Genomic DNA, 17,307 nt, shown 5'->3' with positions numbered 1-17,307 from the left:
GCAGGAGAGGTTGAAATCCAGCCCTTGAAGCCAGCTAACAAAAATTAGGAAAATTATGGAAACATACACTTTTTTTGGCTGTTGATGGCTCAGCTGTAGAGAGATCAGATAGGTCTGCCCACCTAGAGATGCTCAGATTGTTGAAATGTTGAACTAGTTTGTGTTGGAGGAAATTAAACAGATGGTGGGAGGAGAAAGGCATGCCTGTTGCCTGTGAAAGGGAAGAGTATGCTGCCCAGTGGAGGCTGTGCTTGACCATAATGGCCTTAAATCCCCAATATTAGTGCAATAAAGAAATTCCTCTGCAGAGTCATAAGCAATACAAACACACCCAGACCTTTAATATAGTAGCAGTAGAAGAAAAAAATTAAATATCATCTTTGCACTTTTGGGGTGGTTTTGTGCAATCTAGGAGTGCTGGTTCTGAGTTAATATTTGCCTGCTTAGGGGAGCCTTAGAATAACAACTCTTCTAATCAGCAGTGACTGCAAGAAATTACTGAGACTCAACACAGTATAAAGCAGCTGCTTGGTCCTTACAAGTTCCCATGGGGGTAAGCTGCCCAGGGAATTTTGAAATGTATATTGTGCCTGACTGTGTAATGGAAAATGTGTCAGCAAGCCCTGTCTTGGCCACAGCCATCATGAACAGGGTTAGGAATTGGTAAACCATATTGTATGTCAGAGATGTGCTTTACCTGCATGTGTATGTCACCTCCTTGATTGCCCCTTATTCATACATGTTCCCCTCTTTGGGGGCAGAGTACAGTGAGTACCCACTGCAAAAGTCCTCACCTGTCCTGGGTCCCATGTGACCCCACTTTTTCATTCTTCATGCAGAAATCAGGTGAGCTCTGCAGGTAAATCAGCTCTGTCTCTTTGACTGGCCTGATATCAATATCCTTTGGCACCAGGTATTTGCGTGTGCCCATGGGCCGGTGAACAACCTTGGTGGCAGATAAATATTTGGTTTTGAGGTCCAGTGCAATGTCTCGCAGCTCTTGAAGGCCTTTCCAACAGGTCTTGATAGAGCATGACCCAGAAACTCCATGGCACTTACATTTCATTTCAAGAGAGGCTTTCAAGACCTGCAAAAAGGAATGCAGGAGTTAGGAAATGCCCTTCTCTTACAGCCAAACATCCCACAAGCTTGCTAATGAAGGTGCTTCCTTAGCAGGAGATGCTATAGAAAAGTCCTACTGTTCTCATTTCTGCACAGGCAGTCTAGAATGGCTACTTTGAAAGTGAATGAGATTGTACAGCTCTTTGGTGATCACTATCAGTCCAGGACTACTTTCACAAGGGCTCTTTTGCAGCCAGAAGACAGAAGAGTATTTTGAATTTTGATTAGATATCTATATTGGGCTGCATTTCCACCCTCTAAATTCCTAAGGAGATGAATATCAAAACATTCCATAAATAGATAATTAACATCAATTTCAACCTCCAGCAGCTTTGGGCTTTGGTAAGAGAGATGTCATGGCTTTGTTGAATTCAGTGCACTCTCACCCTGCCTTTCTGCTGGTCATGGGGCCAAAACAGCCTTTTACTTTGATTCTGCACTGTTCTCATTTCACTGGGACGTGGCAAGATGCTGCCAGAAAGGGCTGAATGCACCAGCCATGGCAACACAATGTCCCAAACAAAAATTTGCCCTTTGCAATTGAAACAAAAAATCAAGACATTACAAAAATAAAACAAAATTTTAAAAAATCCTCAGACCCCAAGCAAACAAACCAAATAGTGTGGGAATAGTAGAAAAAAAAAAAAAAAAAGAGCCAGAGAGGGAAACTTCAGCATGGTTGTGCTCTGCAAAGGTGGAGTCAGCCTGTATTTACACAGCAAGCTCCCAATGAGCTCAGCATGCTCCAAGTTTGTCTGCACAGGCAGCCCTGGAAAGACCAAGCTGTGCAGTAGGAGCAGTCTGTGGAACCACTGGAGCCTCAGAGATGGGTGCAGGGGTCAGTTTTGTAGCCCTCCCCCATCCATCTCTTCAGCTGCATGGACAGCTGCCACAGGGATTTGCACATCAGTGCACACCAGGCACTGCACATGGTAAATATTATCCCTCCACTGGATGCAAGCTGTTAAAAGCAGCTTGTGCCAGATATGAGAATAATCACTAGCATAGCAGTTTGAAAAGGAAAAAGAATCCTCCCTCCTGCCTGCAGGGATGGCTGGAGGCAATTGCTGCTGGATGCATGTGGCAGATGATAATCCTCCAGGTTTGCACAGCACTTTGCCCCCACAATGCCCCTGGCAGAGCACGATGGGACCCGTCCCCAGCACACCTCCTGGGGCAGGCAGAGCCAGAGCCCACACTGACTGTGCAAATGGGGCAGTGAGACATCCCACCCACGGTGAAACAGGGCTAATAACAGCATTTGGGACTCCCTGAGTCACAGGGGGAGTTACACAGCTACAGTTTTCAGCAGGCCAAAGGACTTCAGAGCAATCTTTGAGAAACCTGCTCCTTTTGCTAGCTGATAGAGAGACTGAACCTCACCACGTGACCAACACTACAGATGATTGTACAAGTACAATAACTCTTGTGGATTTGTTACCTGTCTCCCTACTTCACTGTTGTGCAGATGCATCAGTTTATTGGCTTGTGATCCTGATTTTTTCATCTTCATGGGAGCATCTGAAAATTTGGACCCCATGATAAGACCATAGTTGAGGTTGTCTGCACATCCTCCCCATCGATACCCAGGTCCAGGTGTCTCACCTGGGATGGGACCACAGGAACAGCCAGGGAGGTCCCCGGTGGTGCAGGCTCTGGCAATAGTGTGGCTGATGGCAGCAGCAGAGAGGGCATATACAAATGCTGACTCCCTTGTGCCTGAAAGAGACAAGAACTCCAGCTCAGCCTCCTGGGCCACATACACATTCCCCAAAAAGAGACTCACACAGTCTGTGTCCCACAGAGCAGCCAACACACCGACTCACTGCAGCTGAGGTGTCCCATGGCACCACTAGTTTGGAGCACATCTAAGAGAACTCTTCAACATAAGACAACATCCCAGCAGGGCAAGGAGTCATGGATTTAGGCATCTTGTTCATTATGGTGTGATTTGCTCTTGGAGCATGTGGTTAAGCCCTCCTGTGAGTCTCCTGCCTCCTTCTGCTCCTCCCATGACTCCCAGTGGGATGAGCAGACCAGAACTGCTCAACTGGTCTGCTTTGTAAGAGTTGGGGTAGACAAGGTCTTGGATCCAAGGGCCTCTGGGCATGACTGGCACCATAATGGTGAATGTGGTCTCAGAGAACAGGACAAGTAGGCTTTGTAGTGCCTCCATGGCCTGCCAGGAGCAAGACCCTTCCTATCTCCAGCGCACACACACACACAAACACAAGTACACACAAACACACACTCACACACACACAGACTGACTCCACTGATTCCAGTCCCAAGTGAGCCAGCAGTGCTGTTTTACCTCTGTCTAGGTCCAGCAGGTAGTTAGGAGCCAGCTCTATTGAAGAGCAGTTCCACCTCATGTCTGAAAAGGTTTTCCGGCAGGTCTTTATCACCTCCCGCGCTGCCTGAATAATGGTCTGCATCAGCTCCAGGTTGCTGCGGCACAGCTGCACCTGAGAAATCACCAGCCCTTCGAGCTGCTTGCAGTGCTGGGTTTGATTCAGGGCCAAAGCCAAAGAAGTCTTGGACAGAGCTCTGAGGAGACAAGCACATGCACAAAAACATTAGAACACAGTCTTGCCGTGTACATTCACCTGACTTAATTAAAGCTTTCTGTAAATAAGTGCTTAGATAAAGCTGGTGAGAAAGATGAGCAACCATGAAGAGTGATTTATCTCATATAAAGTTGGTGGGAAGAAACACCCTTTAGCAGTGTGCAGTTCTCTCCATTCCTGAGGGGAGGCTGTACAAAGCTCCAGGGGTATATGTCAAGTCAACCGGATGTGTAAATCCTGTGGGGAAGGTTGTTTGCTGAAGAATGAAGAGCACAGACCTCCCAACAGAGTAAAAAATGACCCATCAGTTCCATGATAAAAGAAATCTGGATCCTCCAAGACTGTGGCATTTGGGGGAAAAAAGCAACGCTGGTGTTATCAGTATTTTGTATTCAGCATCTGTCTCACACACTCTCAAAGGATTATGCTAAATGTCGTGTAATTAATTATGGAGAAAATCCCCTGCAAGGCCTAGGGAAAAATCATCAAATTTGCAAAACATATGCTTTCACTTAAAGTTAATGCCAAAGGCCTCTACTAATTAAATCACTGTTGCAGATAGATAAGTCTGTTTCTCTAGTCTCCCAAAACCATACTGCAAAAGCTCAGTGGGAGAATGTGCAGAGAGAGCACCACAGCCAAATCTGAGAAGGGATCCATGAATACCAGCACATATGTTACCATGAAAGAAAAGAACAACATCCCACAGTGGTGGTTCTTCCACTGTCCAATTGCCAACTTTTCCAGGTTAAAAAAAGAACAAATGCTGACATGCATCTCACAGGGTTGTCCTCTTCTTCCCTGAGCACCCACAACGATCAGCAGAAGGGAAGTGTGGAACTCTCTTTGTATCTTTTTGGCTTTCTTAGGGTAGCCATAAAAGTTATTCATTCCCATAAAACAACTTTCTAGCAGGCTGAATCAATAATCTGATGGCATCAGATCATGGCAACATAACTTTAACACATATTTCCTCCTGTACTTGTTAAATGTATTGGCTTTCAGATTCATCCCAAGACATCTTGGTTAGTTTGGCTTATTAGCAAACACATTTTGGGGTGCATTTGACTTTATTACTGTAACATCCACATTCTTCAGAAGTTAAATGAGATGGAAACAGAGCTAAAATTGAGCCCTAATGAAAACTGGAGGAATTAAATCCTTGCTGGGGATGAATAGGCTGGCTCTGACAAATTCCCAGGTGACTGGGAGTTTGGCATTTCTGGCACTAGATACACAGTGGCAAACTTGGAAGGGAAACCACTGCTCTGAAAGCTATATAAATATATACTTCATACACATATTTAACAGGTCTGTTAAAAATACTGGAAGCAGAAGTCATTGCTAGTGAATTTCAAGAGAAAGGAAAAAGTGGTGGACTTGGCAGTGTTAAGTTATTGGTTTGACTCAATGATCACAGAGGTCTTTTCCAACCTAAATGATTCTATGATTCAATCCTCAGAAATTCTGCCCTGCAGTTCATCTTGTTCCCATACACACTGGTGTTCATACAAAGTTCCTTGTCTGGAGAGGGGCCCCTCCAGAAGGCAACTCACCCTGCCTCAGATGTGAACCTGAACTGGTGGAGAAAAAACTTGTTGGTGATGTACTGGGTACATCTGAACAGAGAGATTCTGTCCTTGAAGGTAGAGACATGACTCTCTGAATAGTGTGACTGTCACCTGACAGCAAACCTCTACACTGGGGACCTCACAGCAGACCTTCAGGATCCTTCTTGAGCTCATGGAAAGCAAAAAGCCACATCTAGGAAGTAGTTACCCTTTTGTGCTTTGGGGACCTATGCTAAGACACCATCATGACTTAGAAGTGCTCATTTTCTGCTCTATGTAGGAAACCCAGACACTGAGCAGGGGCACAGACATTTGAATGGTATAAGCACAGAGCTTGAATGAGATATGAGCACTTGACACCAGGAATCTGTGGAAAGTTATCCCAGAAAGCCTATCAGCAACTCGCAGGTATGAGGTGCAACACAAATCAGGCAAGAGGCCAAAGCAGCTCAACAGTAATAGAGTATAAATAATAAAAACTCCAGCATGGCATGTCCCAGCAGGAAGGGAAACAGGCAGGATGTGGCAGGAGCAGTGAGAGAACTTCACAGCCTGAGCTTCAGGCAAATGAGGAACATTCCAAGTCTCTGAGAGAGGCTGTACCACGAGGCAGCAGCTCAGTTTTCCAATCAGATGTGTTGGGTGGCCCTTGAGAGGCCTTGGAATGTTTTGGCTGGCCCTCCAGAAGGATGCATATATCTCCTAGGTCTACACTACATTTTCTGATCTTTTCTAGATGTCTTCAGCCTCTTTAAAGGGCTTGGAAGGCTACATTGAGGTACCCCTATCTCACCATTACAGACAAGTCATGAATAGCACAAATAACCATCTACAGGTAGGGATGAAAGCAGAATTCAGACTGAAACTCATCCTCAGCATATAAAAACAGGATTTGAAGCAATGAGACTGTATCATAAAAGGTGCCTTGAAGTGATCACCATTAGAGCAGCAGTTCTATAGTGCAACAAGAAAACCATTTACTTCATGGAAGAGGGAAAATACCTTCTGATCGGTGAGAACTCAGTAAATGGCAGCAAGGCTGTTTCTCATAGAATGAGCTGAGCTCCAGGAAGCCTACCAAGAATAAAACTGCAAGATGCAGGAAGGTGTTTTCTGAGCATCTCCCAGACCTAAACTTCATGTCTTTGCTTGTGAGAACCTATAATTGGAAACATCTCCAAGCATCAGGAGGAAAACTTAAAAGGTAATGGAGATGGAAAAGAAAACTCAGTTACTGTAGTCACTTGCTGAGACTGAAAAGGGCATTTACAAATCACAGATCAGGATTTTGAGAAGCCTATTAGGTCATCTATTCCATGCCCTGACAACCTAGGTTTGTCCAGTCTCTGTCCCACATTTAGGAATATCTTCTTCACTCCATGTCACTCTAAACCCTCCCTATGGAAATGCGCCACCCCTCCCTGCTTTCTAAATTCTGGCAGCATCAGGGGATGGATACCCACTGCCTGCAATGACATTATTGGGAAAGAATATCCATTTGTGGAAAGAAAAACATCCCCCAGGAGAGGCTTGTCCATGGTAGGATTTGGTGGTGGGTCTCTGGCCTGTCTTCACACAGTCTCCACTGATCACCAGCACTGGGAGGGAAACTGGAGCCAATGGGGCACAGCCAGCCTTGAAATCCAGCCCTCAAGGGCATAATTAGAAGAATATCCTTCATTTCTCAACCTGGGAAAAAGATCCCTGACAAACATCTTTCTGTGGATTCACACTCTTCATCTGAAAAGGGGATTTTACCTGTTTCACCCTGGAAATGCTGTTTTTCACTGTTTCCTCCTGATCTCACCTAATTCTCCTGCCCCATCCTTCATTCTCCAGAAAACGAAGGGGTGATTATTTCACCTTTTTTTAAAATATACATTTTTGATCCATCCCTTCAAATAAACAGGGCCTAAAACAAACATCTCTTGATCTAATATAACACAGCAGGTCCTTCAGTTGAAGTTCTGGATACTGATAGAAAACCATGAACATGATTACAGAGGAAATATGCATAGATGGATCATGACATTCATTTACTCTTTTAATTATCTCAGGCAGTTATTAAATTCATTTGAAAGCATTAATGCTCTGCAGTGTTAGGTCATTTGGGAGGTATGGGCCCATTCCTGCATGTCTGGGCCCCACGAGAGGACTGTTCATAGTGCAGGTTAGGAAGAAGCACCTTCAGAAGGTAGCAGATATCAATGAAAGCCATATGTTATTTGGTTTACAAGGTACCCTGTGAGTAGGACACTGCTCCTGGTCAAGACAAAGGGAGAAGAACTCCTTCAATTGAGCAGCAAAACATTGATGTCCTTTAAAACACCCTGGAAGGGTGGAAGAATCTTCTCTCTGAAGGCATCTCCCCATCTTCCCTTGTGTGACATGATCTCCAAAAGTCTCACAAAGGGACTGCTGGTGAAACTATGAACCTCTACTCCAATTTATCAGCTTTGCTTGCTGAAAAAGCATTCTTTTTAGTGCCTATTCCTAAACTCCTTAATCTTGCAGGTATGTGGGTGACACAAAAAGATTTAGACAAAATTCCATGGCTGTGGAGAGTGAAGTATGTGGTAAAAGTTAATAAAGAGAGGCAGAGATTAAGATTTCTTTTTGTATTTGATCTCATTGAAGGTTTTTAATCTGCATGAGCCTTATTTTCTCAGGTTTTCATCTGGAAAAGGCTTGCAGGGGAGTTACAATAACGTTGTCTAAGCTCCTGGTAGTCTAAGGCAGCCCATGCCCCTGCCACCCTGCCCTGCATCAGTTCCAGCCTGGGGACCACAAGTCCTGGGAAAGACACCACATCCCCTAGTAAATGCTTCCCCTGGTTCTGCAAGGGCCTTTCAAACAGAGAAGTAGGATTTATGTGGTTAAAAAAAAAAAAAAAAACAAAAAAAAACAGAAAGAAGAGGAAGAAGGAGAGAAGTGTGTGTGTGGGGGAAACCAACTCTGAACTAAAAGCTTAAAATAAGAGCTGTTTTCAGATATGGTGCCAAATCCAGTGCTGGCAGTAGTGGGCACAGGGCTGTTGACTTCATGCCCAAGCTTGAATGAAGTCAATGCCAGCAGCGAGCTGGCTCACTGAGTGCTGAGCAAGGCCATGGAGCTTTGTCAACTTTTCCTGAAGCTGGAGCAAAGAGCAAACTTCAAAGACATGGTACTCCCCTTTCCTCACCCCCAGCCCACTCCCCTCCTGCCATCCCCATCCTGCAGCTCTTTCACAGCAGCTCATCTAGCAGTGCCTTGCCAGGCAGACAGGCTCCTCACAGGCGCCCGTGGCTCCACTGCCTATTGAAGGGGAGAGGCAGGAGCTGCCAGGAAGCACAGAATATTTCCATTTTCTCCCCTGCTTTCTGCTGGCTGCAGAAGGGCTGCTCAAGGTTGGTGGGCTGGGGGACATCCCCTGTTCACCAAAAGGTGTGCTTAAGCTGCCTTTTGCTTCTGAAGGGCTGCAATTTAACCATAGGAATTGTGCAGCAATAGGTGGGAATGGAGCTCAGCTGGGTATTGCTCCGGAGCACATGAGACATCATTGGGTCACCACAATGGGGACAGGCAGAGACTTCCTGAAGTGACCAAGCTCCATCTAAAAACAATAGTATTCCTAATGCCAGCTGGGCATATTCTGCAAACCATGAAGAAAAAGAAAAAACCAAAAAAACCAACCCAACCAACCAACCAACCAAATAAAAACAAACAAACAAAACAAACTAAAAAACCCCAAGAAACAAAACAAAACAAAAAAATACACAACTCCCCCACCCCAAAACAAAAACCAAACAAAACAAACCCAAAAATACCCAGCCCAAATCACTTGCTGTGTTTGGCTTATTTACAACCACATTAAAGGAGACATTCAGTACAGAGGGACAGAGGAGATGCCAATCCCTGTGGAGGCAGAAGTGCCTCAGAAGCCACTCTGTGCCTGGACATCCCAACACCTGCACACCTTTGGGGCACGCACATCTGGCTGCAGCTCCCTCTAATGCTCATCTGTTTTTCAGTTCTGCCCAAATAAGTTGCTCCAGCACCTGCTTGGTCAAACCCAAACTCTCCTGGGAAAGCTGAATGGATTGCAAAAGCAGATGGGGAAGGTGATAGAATTACTAGATGCATTGGCCCTCAGACATATCTCAGGAAACCAATGGCTGCCTCACCTTCCCAGCCACAGTGACAAAACACTGAGCACCACAAAATGATGTGACCTCCCCACATACCTGCTTTGCTCTCAGGATGGGAAGGTGTTTGTAAAAAAAAGGACTCAGGGTCTCATATACATTGATGAGAAAGGGAGAAAGGCTGTACCTCCACAACAATCCTGATCCAGCAAAGATCTGGAACCATACTCTGGAGCCACACTCTGGCTTTACACCTGAGTAGCTCTCTGGAGCTTAGATGGAAGAGCACAAGATATGAAATTTCTCCAGCAAGAGAAATGTATACAAGAGCAAGAACCTGTGTACAAGGTGCTGACTGTCCACACACCGTGCTGGATGTTTGGTGGGCCCAGCACCAACTTCCAACAGATGGGGATTTGGACCACAGAACTCATAAAAATAAGCCAAGCAAAATAAAATAAATAATTTCTTTTTTTACCTTCTCCTTGCTTTGACTAATTTTCAGGGCATATTTGTGTTACTGAGAAGTCCTAAAAGGCTGAAAATTGTTTTTATTCTTCCCCTCCCCCTGCAATTATATCATGTACTGAATCAAAATTAAATTTCCTATCACCTTTCTTATCAGTCACTCCCTCATCTCCAGGCTGGTGAGACCCACGTCCTTATCTCTCCCTTCCCCTCCCAAATGCTCTTTGAAGCTCGACTCTGGCACCATGTGTACAAAAATGATGCAGTGGGCAGACAAGTGAGAAAATCCCACAGCTGAAAACATCACATAGCACTTTCCTCCTTCTTCATCATGTTCTTTTTCCCCACCTCTCTGTTCATGAGCAAGAGAAGGAAGGAGCAGATTTCAATTGTACAGCACCCAGAATATGAGTCCAGAGCTGGGATCAGCAGGTCTGAGGTATTACTCAGTATTTGGTACTCTGTTTGCCAAGAACTTACCCATGCAATTTCTAAGGACAGTCCCTGAGCCCCAAGAAGAAAGAGTGGGAGTGGGGAAAATTAGCCCGTGTTTCCATAGGAAAATGAGGGTGGGGAAATGAAGAGAAACAGCAAACAAAAGAAAAACCAAACATAATTTTGTGAATTTCCAGCTGCCAGCATCCCAGTCGCAAAGTGCTGTGGACAGAGAGTGCAGTCTCTGCCAGGTTTTAAACAGGTGTGAGGGGAGCTCAGTGGTGCATCTGCATGCCATTCATGCTTCAAATATCACTTTAATCCCAGCTTTCATCTTTCCCACTCACTTTTTGATAGGGGGGATATGTCTGCTGGGAAGCAGAGGAGCAGCAACTGAGGTGCCTTACCCCCAAACTGCTTCTCCCCCCCTTCACCCCCAAAAGCAACCCCTGCAGCTTAACCACTTAGCAGCCCAAAGGCTGCTTTTGACAGCAAAGCTATCAGGGACCTTTCCCTGCCTCCCAGCATTTTTCATGTCTATGGCTTGTCCATAACTATGCTATCAGGTTCCTCCTGGAGCTCATCTCACCCCTGCCCTTCAAAGGAACCCAAGCCCCTCACTCATGATTAAACATCTTGCCTAAGTGGGACACCAGTGCCAAGCATAAGGGCAAGTCCCTCCAGTCAGTCATGGCTCTACACATAAAAGCCCTGCTGAATCAGGATGCCACAAAACAGCTTTATTTCTGTGCTGCATAGAAATAAAACATTGCAAAAGAGTCCCACAGACATGCTGGTAAATGTCCTTCAGAAAGGAGATGCCTGCCTTTCCTGGTGCTGGATACTGGCAGAGCTGAGAGCCTAAGTACTGGAGGAAGTTGGTGGAAACAAACAGCTGGGTTATGTCATTGAGCTCTGGCTGACTACTACAAGGTGTAAAGCCAAGGCAGTGAAAAACAAACCAGATCCTTACTCTCCTCTACTTCCAAATGATCCTTAGAATATGGAGACAACAAATGGAAGATTATGGAATGGTTTGTGTTGGAAGGAGCCTTAAAAATCATCTAGTTCCTATCTTCCTGCCACAGGCAAGCATGCCACCTTGAAAGATGCCCTGAAGTAGGTGACTCTTCCTCCCACCTAACCATATACATTTAAATACCCTGTGGAGAGATTCACCATGCTTCTCTTTATGGATATGAAAAGCAGATGTGTGGCTAATAGCAGCTCCCTGCAGCACACAGCATCACCAGAGGCTATCACTTACATTTCTATTGGATATTCCTGTTTGGAGAAGATGAATTGCCATCTGGAAGGTCCTCTCTTCCCTGGCTGCATGATGGGGAGTAAAAACACTGGCTCCAATGGGATACCTTAATTTGCAGATATCCAAATTTAAGCCTTTATAAAAGGTGGCATGAGTAGAGCTTCAAATGACAATGGAATAGCAGAATGGCAATTAGACACAGCATGAAGTGGCAGAAGGAGCAGCAAAACAGGAAACTCTTGTCTGAGTTTCACCACCTATCCCAAAGATCTTTGCTTTAATGCACTACAGAGTCTTCCTGGCATTGTATATTATTGTGCCTTTTTTTCTACCAAAGATGCACCTTTGAGGCAAACCCACATTCCCTTACTTATTTTGTGCCCAGCTCCAAACCCAAGTAGAAAAGACAGATCACTCATTGAGGTCATGAAACCAGATTGGCTTTGGAGTGGCCTGTTTGTTTGTTTGTTTGTTTTGCAGCAAGAAACTAACTGATTGCTTGTTTAAGCAAAGAAGTGAGATGGTGATGTTTTCACTTTGCAGTACATTACCTCCAAGGAAACTCAATCCTGACTTGACCACAGTCCCTGGTATTTCTTCACCCTCCTCCCCCCTCCTCACCTCATTTTTTACACCCTTCACAAAATCCAAAGGTTAAAAGGTCCAGAAAAAGCCATGTTATCTGTCAAGCATCCCTTGTGGTTGGAGATGGGCAGCATTATCTCAGCTGCCATCCCTGCTGCTCTCAGTTCCTACTCAGCACAGCCAGGGGCTCTGGTGGGAGAGTTTCCCAGCATAGCAGGAGCTAATGCTAGGAGCTTCATTAAGTGGCTCATGTAAGCATTCAAGTGTGTGCCTTTCCCTTGGTATCAATGAGGAGAAAAAAACCTAAATGAGCCTAAATCATGCATATTTTAGAAAGAAGATGGAGACATTGTTAGCATAAGCCCCTAGTACACACACTTGAAATCAATCAATGCCTGAAGAATTGCAGTGCTTGCTGCTCTTTAAACAGTTTACAGCATGCCTCAAGCAGCAGATGTACAAACAGGTAAGAGACCAGCAATTCCTACAAAAACATCAAAAATGCAGAGATAGAGCCAGATACTTACATCCATTTTATCCCATAGCAAAGCCCTGTCTGCAGAATCAACAGCAGAAAACCAGCTAAGAAAAATCGCAGAGTTGGCTTCATTTTCTCCGCTTTCTCCTGCTGGCCAAAGGAAATCAGCTTCTCCAAAGAAATTTGTTCTTAAAAAAAGGAGTTTTCTTAATATTTTGCGCAGTGTATTTTCCTTCAGTTTGGGTAATGCTCGTTCTTGGAGATGAAAAACCTGAAAGGAGAAAGAGCCCGAACTACAGTTAACTCTGAAGTTTAGCAAGTCACTGTGAGAGAGAAATCTATTATCCAAATTGCAGAGGAGTGGCTTATGAATCATGAAAAGGTTTGGATTATCCCTTCTCAGTCCTCTCCCTTGCCAAGCCTCGATACAACCTTTCGAGTCAACAGACAGACAAACCGTATGGGTTGAATTACACAGAGTTATGGTCTGATTGTGTGTTTCCATTTAACCCTGCACATGGCAAGACTTCATTCGCTGCTTCACTTTACTGGGTTTTTTTCTTCCTCTCTCCAAAAAGTTTGTGCAACTCCTTAGGAAGAAGAAGAAGAAAAAAAAAAGATAGATCTTTACATTAGCTAAAATCTTCAGCTATTCATCTCTCGCTTTCTTCTCTCTAGATTTCTTTTTCTGTAGAGAAAACAAATAATAAAAACTGCATTTCCCTACTCAATGCAGGTGCCCTTGCCCTGCAGATGTTTCTCTCTGATCTCTTACAATTAATATGTTTTGCTCTTTACCTTTTGCTTTTCTTCTCACCTCATTAACTCTGCCTCTCACTTCTTCCAAGCCCTTGGCACCTGGAGCTCATGGAAAAGGCTGCAACTTTGTAAACATAAAATCCCATTTTTGTCTCCAGGGAGCAGCCTGGAGGAGACAAAAAGGCTCTCAAGGATACCCTCACACCCCTTTTCTTTGTGTTGGTTTTTTCCTTCTTCGGGCCAAACAGATAAACAAACCAGATGCAGGACTTAAATCCTTAGAGGGGTTCTCTCTGTCTCCAGGGCATGGCTTGCTTATTTTAGCAGCAGTATTAATAGCAGTAAATGGGTTTCCCTTCAGTTCCTCACTTCAGACACTGCTCCAGGCTGCTTTTTGTGGTCTTTGCAGTGGTTTCTCATCCCATGAGAAAGACAACAGTAAAATAAACAGAAAAACCTGCCCACCACATTGCATCTCTGGAGTCTCACAACCCATTGCACAGCAGACTGGCAAACCCAAACTGTAACTGTTCGTCCACCACAATACCCCCTCAAAGAGGTTTGGGAAGGGACTGGGAATGGTTGGAGCAGTCAGCTTCACTCTGGGAGACCTCTTACCCTGGAAAAAGAGTATCCTTCCTGATCCCCAGCTCTGGATTTGCCCTGCTGCAGCTTTCTGCCTAAATATTCCCATTTGAGGAGCAATTGGGCTGGGGGAATGAATATTTCTGAGTGTTTTCTCTGCCATCTGCAGCATATTTTTCTATTCAGGCTGCTTTTTGGCTATCCCAGCCCCAGTGCCTGGAGTAAAGGGTTTCTAGAGAAGTGCTGTTATTACAAAAGAGTTTAATAACCTGTAGGGGCGAGTTCCTGGCTCCCTTGAAGTCCAAGACAAAACTGACTGCCTACAAGGGAGGCAGGATTTCATTGCCATGGATTGTTTTTCCTTAATGCCTGCTTGGATTTGGGTTTGATGCATCCCTTGAAGGCACTGCTCCCATGAGGATCCAGGCACACATGCTTCTTGTTTCAGAGTATTTCTGTATCTTTTACTCTTTGGGAGCCCTTTTCTTCCCACTGCTCCACAAGCACACTGGAAACCTTCAACCCTTAACCTGCCCATGCCTTTCAGTGTCTATTTAGATATTTCAGACCCCTTATCTCATAGAATTGGGTGTAAAATGTCTCAGATGGTCTAAAACACTCTCACTAAACCTGACCAGCCAACACCATTCTCTACTCTCCCCCCTTGCCTTGAAAAAGTCACAGTTTGGGGTTTTTTCAACTCCTGGAGTGGAAGAGAAATTATCTAATTTCTCCATACCTCCCAAAGAACTGAGAGCTTTGCATGCAATTGCACCCCTTTTATTTGGAGAGGTAATAATGCATTTTTCCACTCAGTCCAACACAGATTACATTTGCAAGAGCAATTTGCAAGGGTGGGACACACTTTGGGGCAGATGTAATGTTTACAGCTCTGGTGAGCTCTGGGTCACTGATCAAACCAACAGCAAGTGGCCTGTGGACTCCTAAAAACAGGAGCTGCTTTTAACTCAAAGCTCTCTTTTCACCTCAAGGCTGTTTGCAGCCAGCTGCACTCTGGCACACAGAAAACACTCCCACCAGACACTTCCAAGACTCTGGACTCAGGGATGGGAACGGGCAATTTTAACTGTACATAAAAGTGTGAGTATTCAGCTCACATTTTTCCAGTTTTCCTATCCAGGAAACAAACACATCCACCTGACTCTGCTGCCAGGCTGTAGCTCTCTCCAAGAGCACAGCAGCCTGGTTTAGGGGTAGCACATCCCCAGATGACCTACAGCGAGGAGTAGGAGTAGAGACAAGGAATAGAGCTGGTGGTGGAGCTGATTCCAGCTGCCGGGTCTCACCACTCCCGTGCTGCCTTCTGGATCTTCCTCGTCCCCCGCAGCCCCTGGGCGTCCCCACCACCCTGCAGCGTCCCGGACTCCTCTCCCCTCTGCAGCTCCTTGCATTGCCCTGCACGTTTGCAGCTCCACGTCCCCGCTCTGCCCCCAGCCCCTGGGTCTCCAGTGTCCCATCCAACTCTCGGGTTTCTCCTCTCCCCTGCAGCTCATCGGGCAGGGGTCTCTCCACGCTCTGGGTCTCCCTTTCCCCTCGCTCCTGCACTCACGCTTCCCCTTGCCGGGCGTCAGGTCTCTTAATTCAGCCTCCGAGTCTCCTCCTTCCTTGCTTTCCCCCGGGTATCCCCTCTCCCTTGCAGTCTCCAGCCTCCCCTCTCCCTCGCATTCCCTCGGTTCTCCCTGCCCCATGCATCCTCCCGGGTCTCCCTTTTCCTTGCAGTCCTCCGGGTCTCCCTTCTCCCTTGCAGTCCCCAAGCCGCCTCTCTCTCTGGCATCTCCTCGGTCTGCTTTGCAGCCTCTAAGAATCCTCTCTCCGCCGAAACCCCCCGCGTCTTCCTACTCCCCTGCATCCTCCGGGATGCATCCCCTCTCCTCGGAATTCCGTCCACGCCTCGCAAACCCCTGTTCTGGGCCAGCCCCGCACCTTGGGCGTTCCGAGGGGCTGCCCGGAGCCGCTGTCCCCTTCCCACCTCTCCCGGCAGTGCTCGCACGGCCGCGGTCCCCGCTTACCTCGGCCCGGAGCGGGCTGCGCGGGGAGCGGGGCCGCTCTGCCGGGGAGGCCCCGCAGCCGCCTTATATGCGGCCCCTCGGCTTTGATATGCGGGGTGATGTCAGCTCGGATTAGCATAACAAAAGGCTCCGCGCCCCGCGGATGCCCTGGCGGGCAGGCCGGGCCCCGGGGGCTCCGCGCATCCCCTCCCCGCTCCCATCCCGCCACAGGGCAGGGACAGGGCAGGGGGCTCGGCCGCGGCACAGGGCACGGCGGGGACCCAGCGGTGTTATTCTAATGAGAGGTTAATGATTAACAGCGATTAGCAACGAAAACAGCGAGTCGGTGTTCTGGGCGGAAGGCGAGCGCTGCCGGGGTGCCCCGCGCTGCCCTGCCCCGGACAAGGACAGCGACACTCACCGCGCTGTGCCCGGAGATCGGGCTCCTCTGCCAGGGTCGGGAATCACCGCCCAGGGTAGGCCCTGCTCAAGCTGTACCTCAGCACGTCCTGCTGTCAGCCTGCAGGTTCCAAACCTCTGCTCTGATCGTCTGTGATCGGTGGCAAGAGCAGATGCGGAGGTCTGGATTTTGCTTTCAGGTGGGTTTCGGGGTTGGAGGCTTGGTGATTGCCTGCTAACGGGAGAGAAAGAGGGAGGAAAATATAAAAAGGGAAAGGGAAAGGGGAAAGGGGAAAGGGAGGAGAGGAGAGGAGAGGAGAGGAGAGGAGAGGAGAGGAGAGGAGAGGAGAGGAGAGGAGAGGAGAGGAGAGGAGAGGAGAGGAGAGGAGAGGAGAGGAGAGGAGAGGAGAGGAGAGGAGAGGAGAGGAGAGGAGAGGAGAGGAGAGGAGAGGAGAGGAGAGGAGAGGAGAGGAGAGGAGAGGAGAGGAGAGGAGAGGAGAGGTAAAAAAATAAAAAGGGAAAAAGAGAAAGAAAAACAAGAAGGGAAAAGAAAAAGAAAATGAAAAAATTAAAAGAAAATAGAAAAAAAGAAAAAAAAAGGGAAAGGGGGGGAAAGCAAAAAGGAGAAGAGAACACCAAAATGAAAAAGCGAAAATGAAGAAATAAAAAAGAGGTTAATAAAAAGGAAAAATTAAAAAAAAAGAAAGAAAACAGCAACAGAAAAGGACAAATGAACAAAGAAAAAAAAAAGGAAGCGGAAGGAAAACAAAAGGAAAAGAAAAAAATTAGAAGAAAAATACCTTAAGATAAAAACCCTGTAAGAAAGAAAAGCACAACTGGCTTCTGAACTTAAGGCCTCATGAGTCTGAATTTAAGACATCTGTCAGCTATGGGCTCTAAAAAAATGAATGCTGGTTGCAAAAGTACTTGTGTAT

The 17,307-nt window shown here is 46.4% G+C and overlaps 1 protein-coding gene across 1 annotated transcript in view; it reads right to left on the bottom strand.

Moving 5' to 3' along the window:
* WNT11 (Wnt family member 11) overlaps positions 1-16,145 on the bottom strand; it is a 31,468-nt gene extending 15,323 nt beyond the window's left edge. The window contains 6 exon segments of the mRNA XM_063149999.1: positions 795-1,087; positions 2,564-2,841; positions 3,437-3,672; positions 12,670-12,788; positions 15,995-16,049; positions 16,051-16,145. Of these exon segments, the coding sequence (XP_063006069.1) occupies positions 795-1,087; positions 2,564-2,841; positions 3,437-3,672; positions 12,670-12,788; positions 15,995-16,049; positions 16,051-16,112 (1,043 nt within the window). The 5' untranslated portion in view covers positions 16,113-16,145.
* Positions 16,146-17,307: the final 1,162 nt, after the last annotated feature.

The sequence above is a fragment of the Melospiza melodia genome, chromosome 2, assembly GCF_035770615.1.
Source record: "Melospiza melodia melodia isolate bMelMel2 chromosome 2, bMelMel2.pri, whole genome shotgun sequence".
Classification (NCBI taxonomy): domain Eukaryota; kingdom Metazoa; phylum Chordata; class Aves; order Passeriformes; family Passerellidae; genus Melospiza; species Melospiza melodia.
Note: the sequence above shows the minus strand (reverse complement) of the source record. Positions and strands in the feature narration are given on the sequence as shown.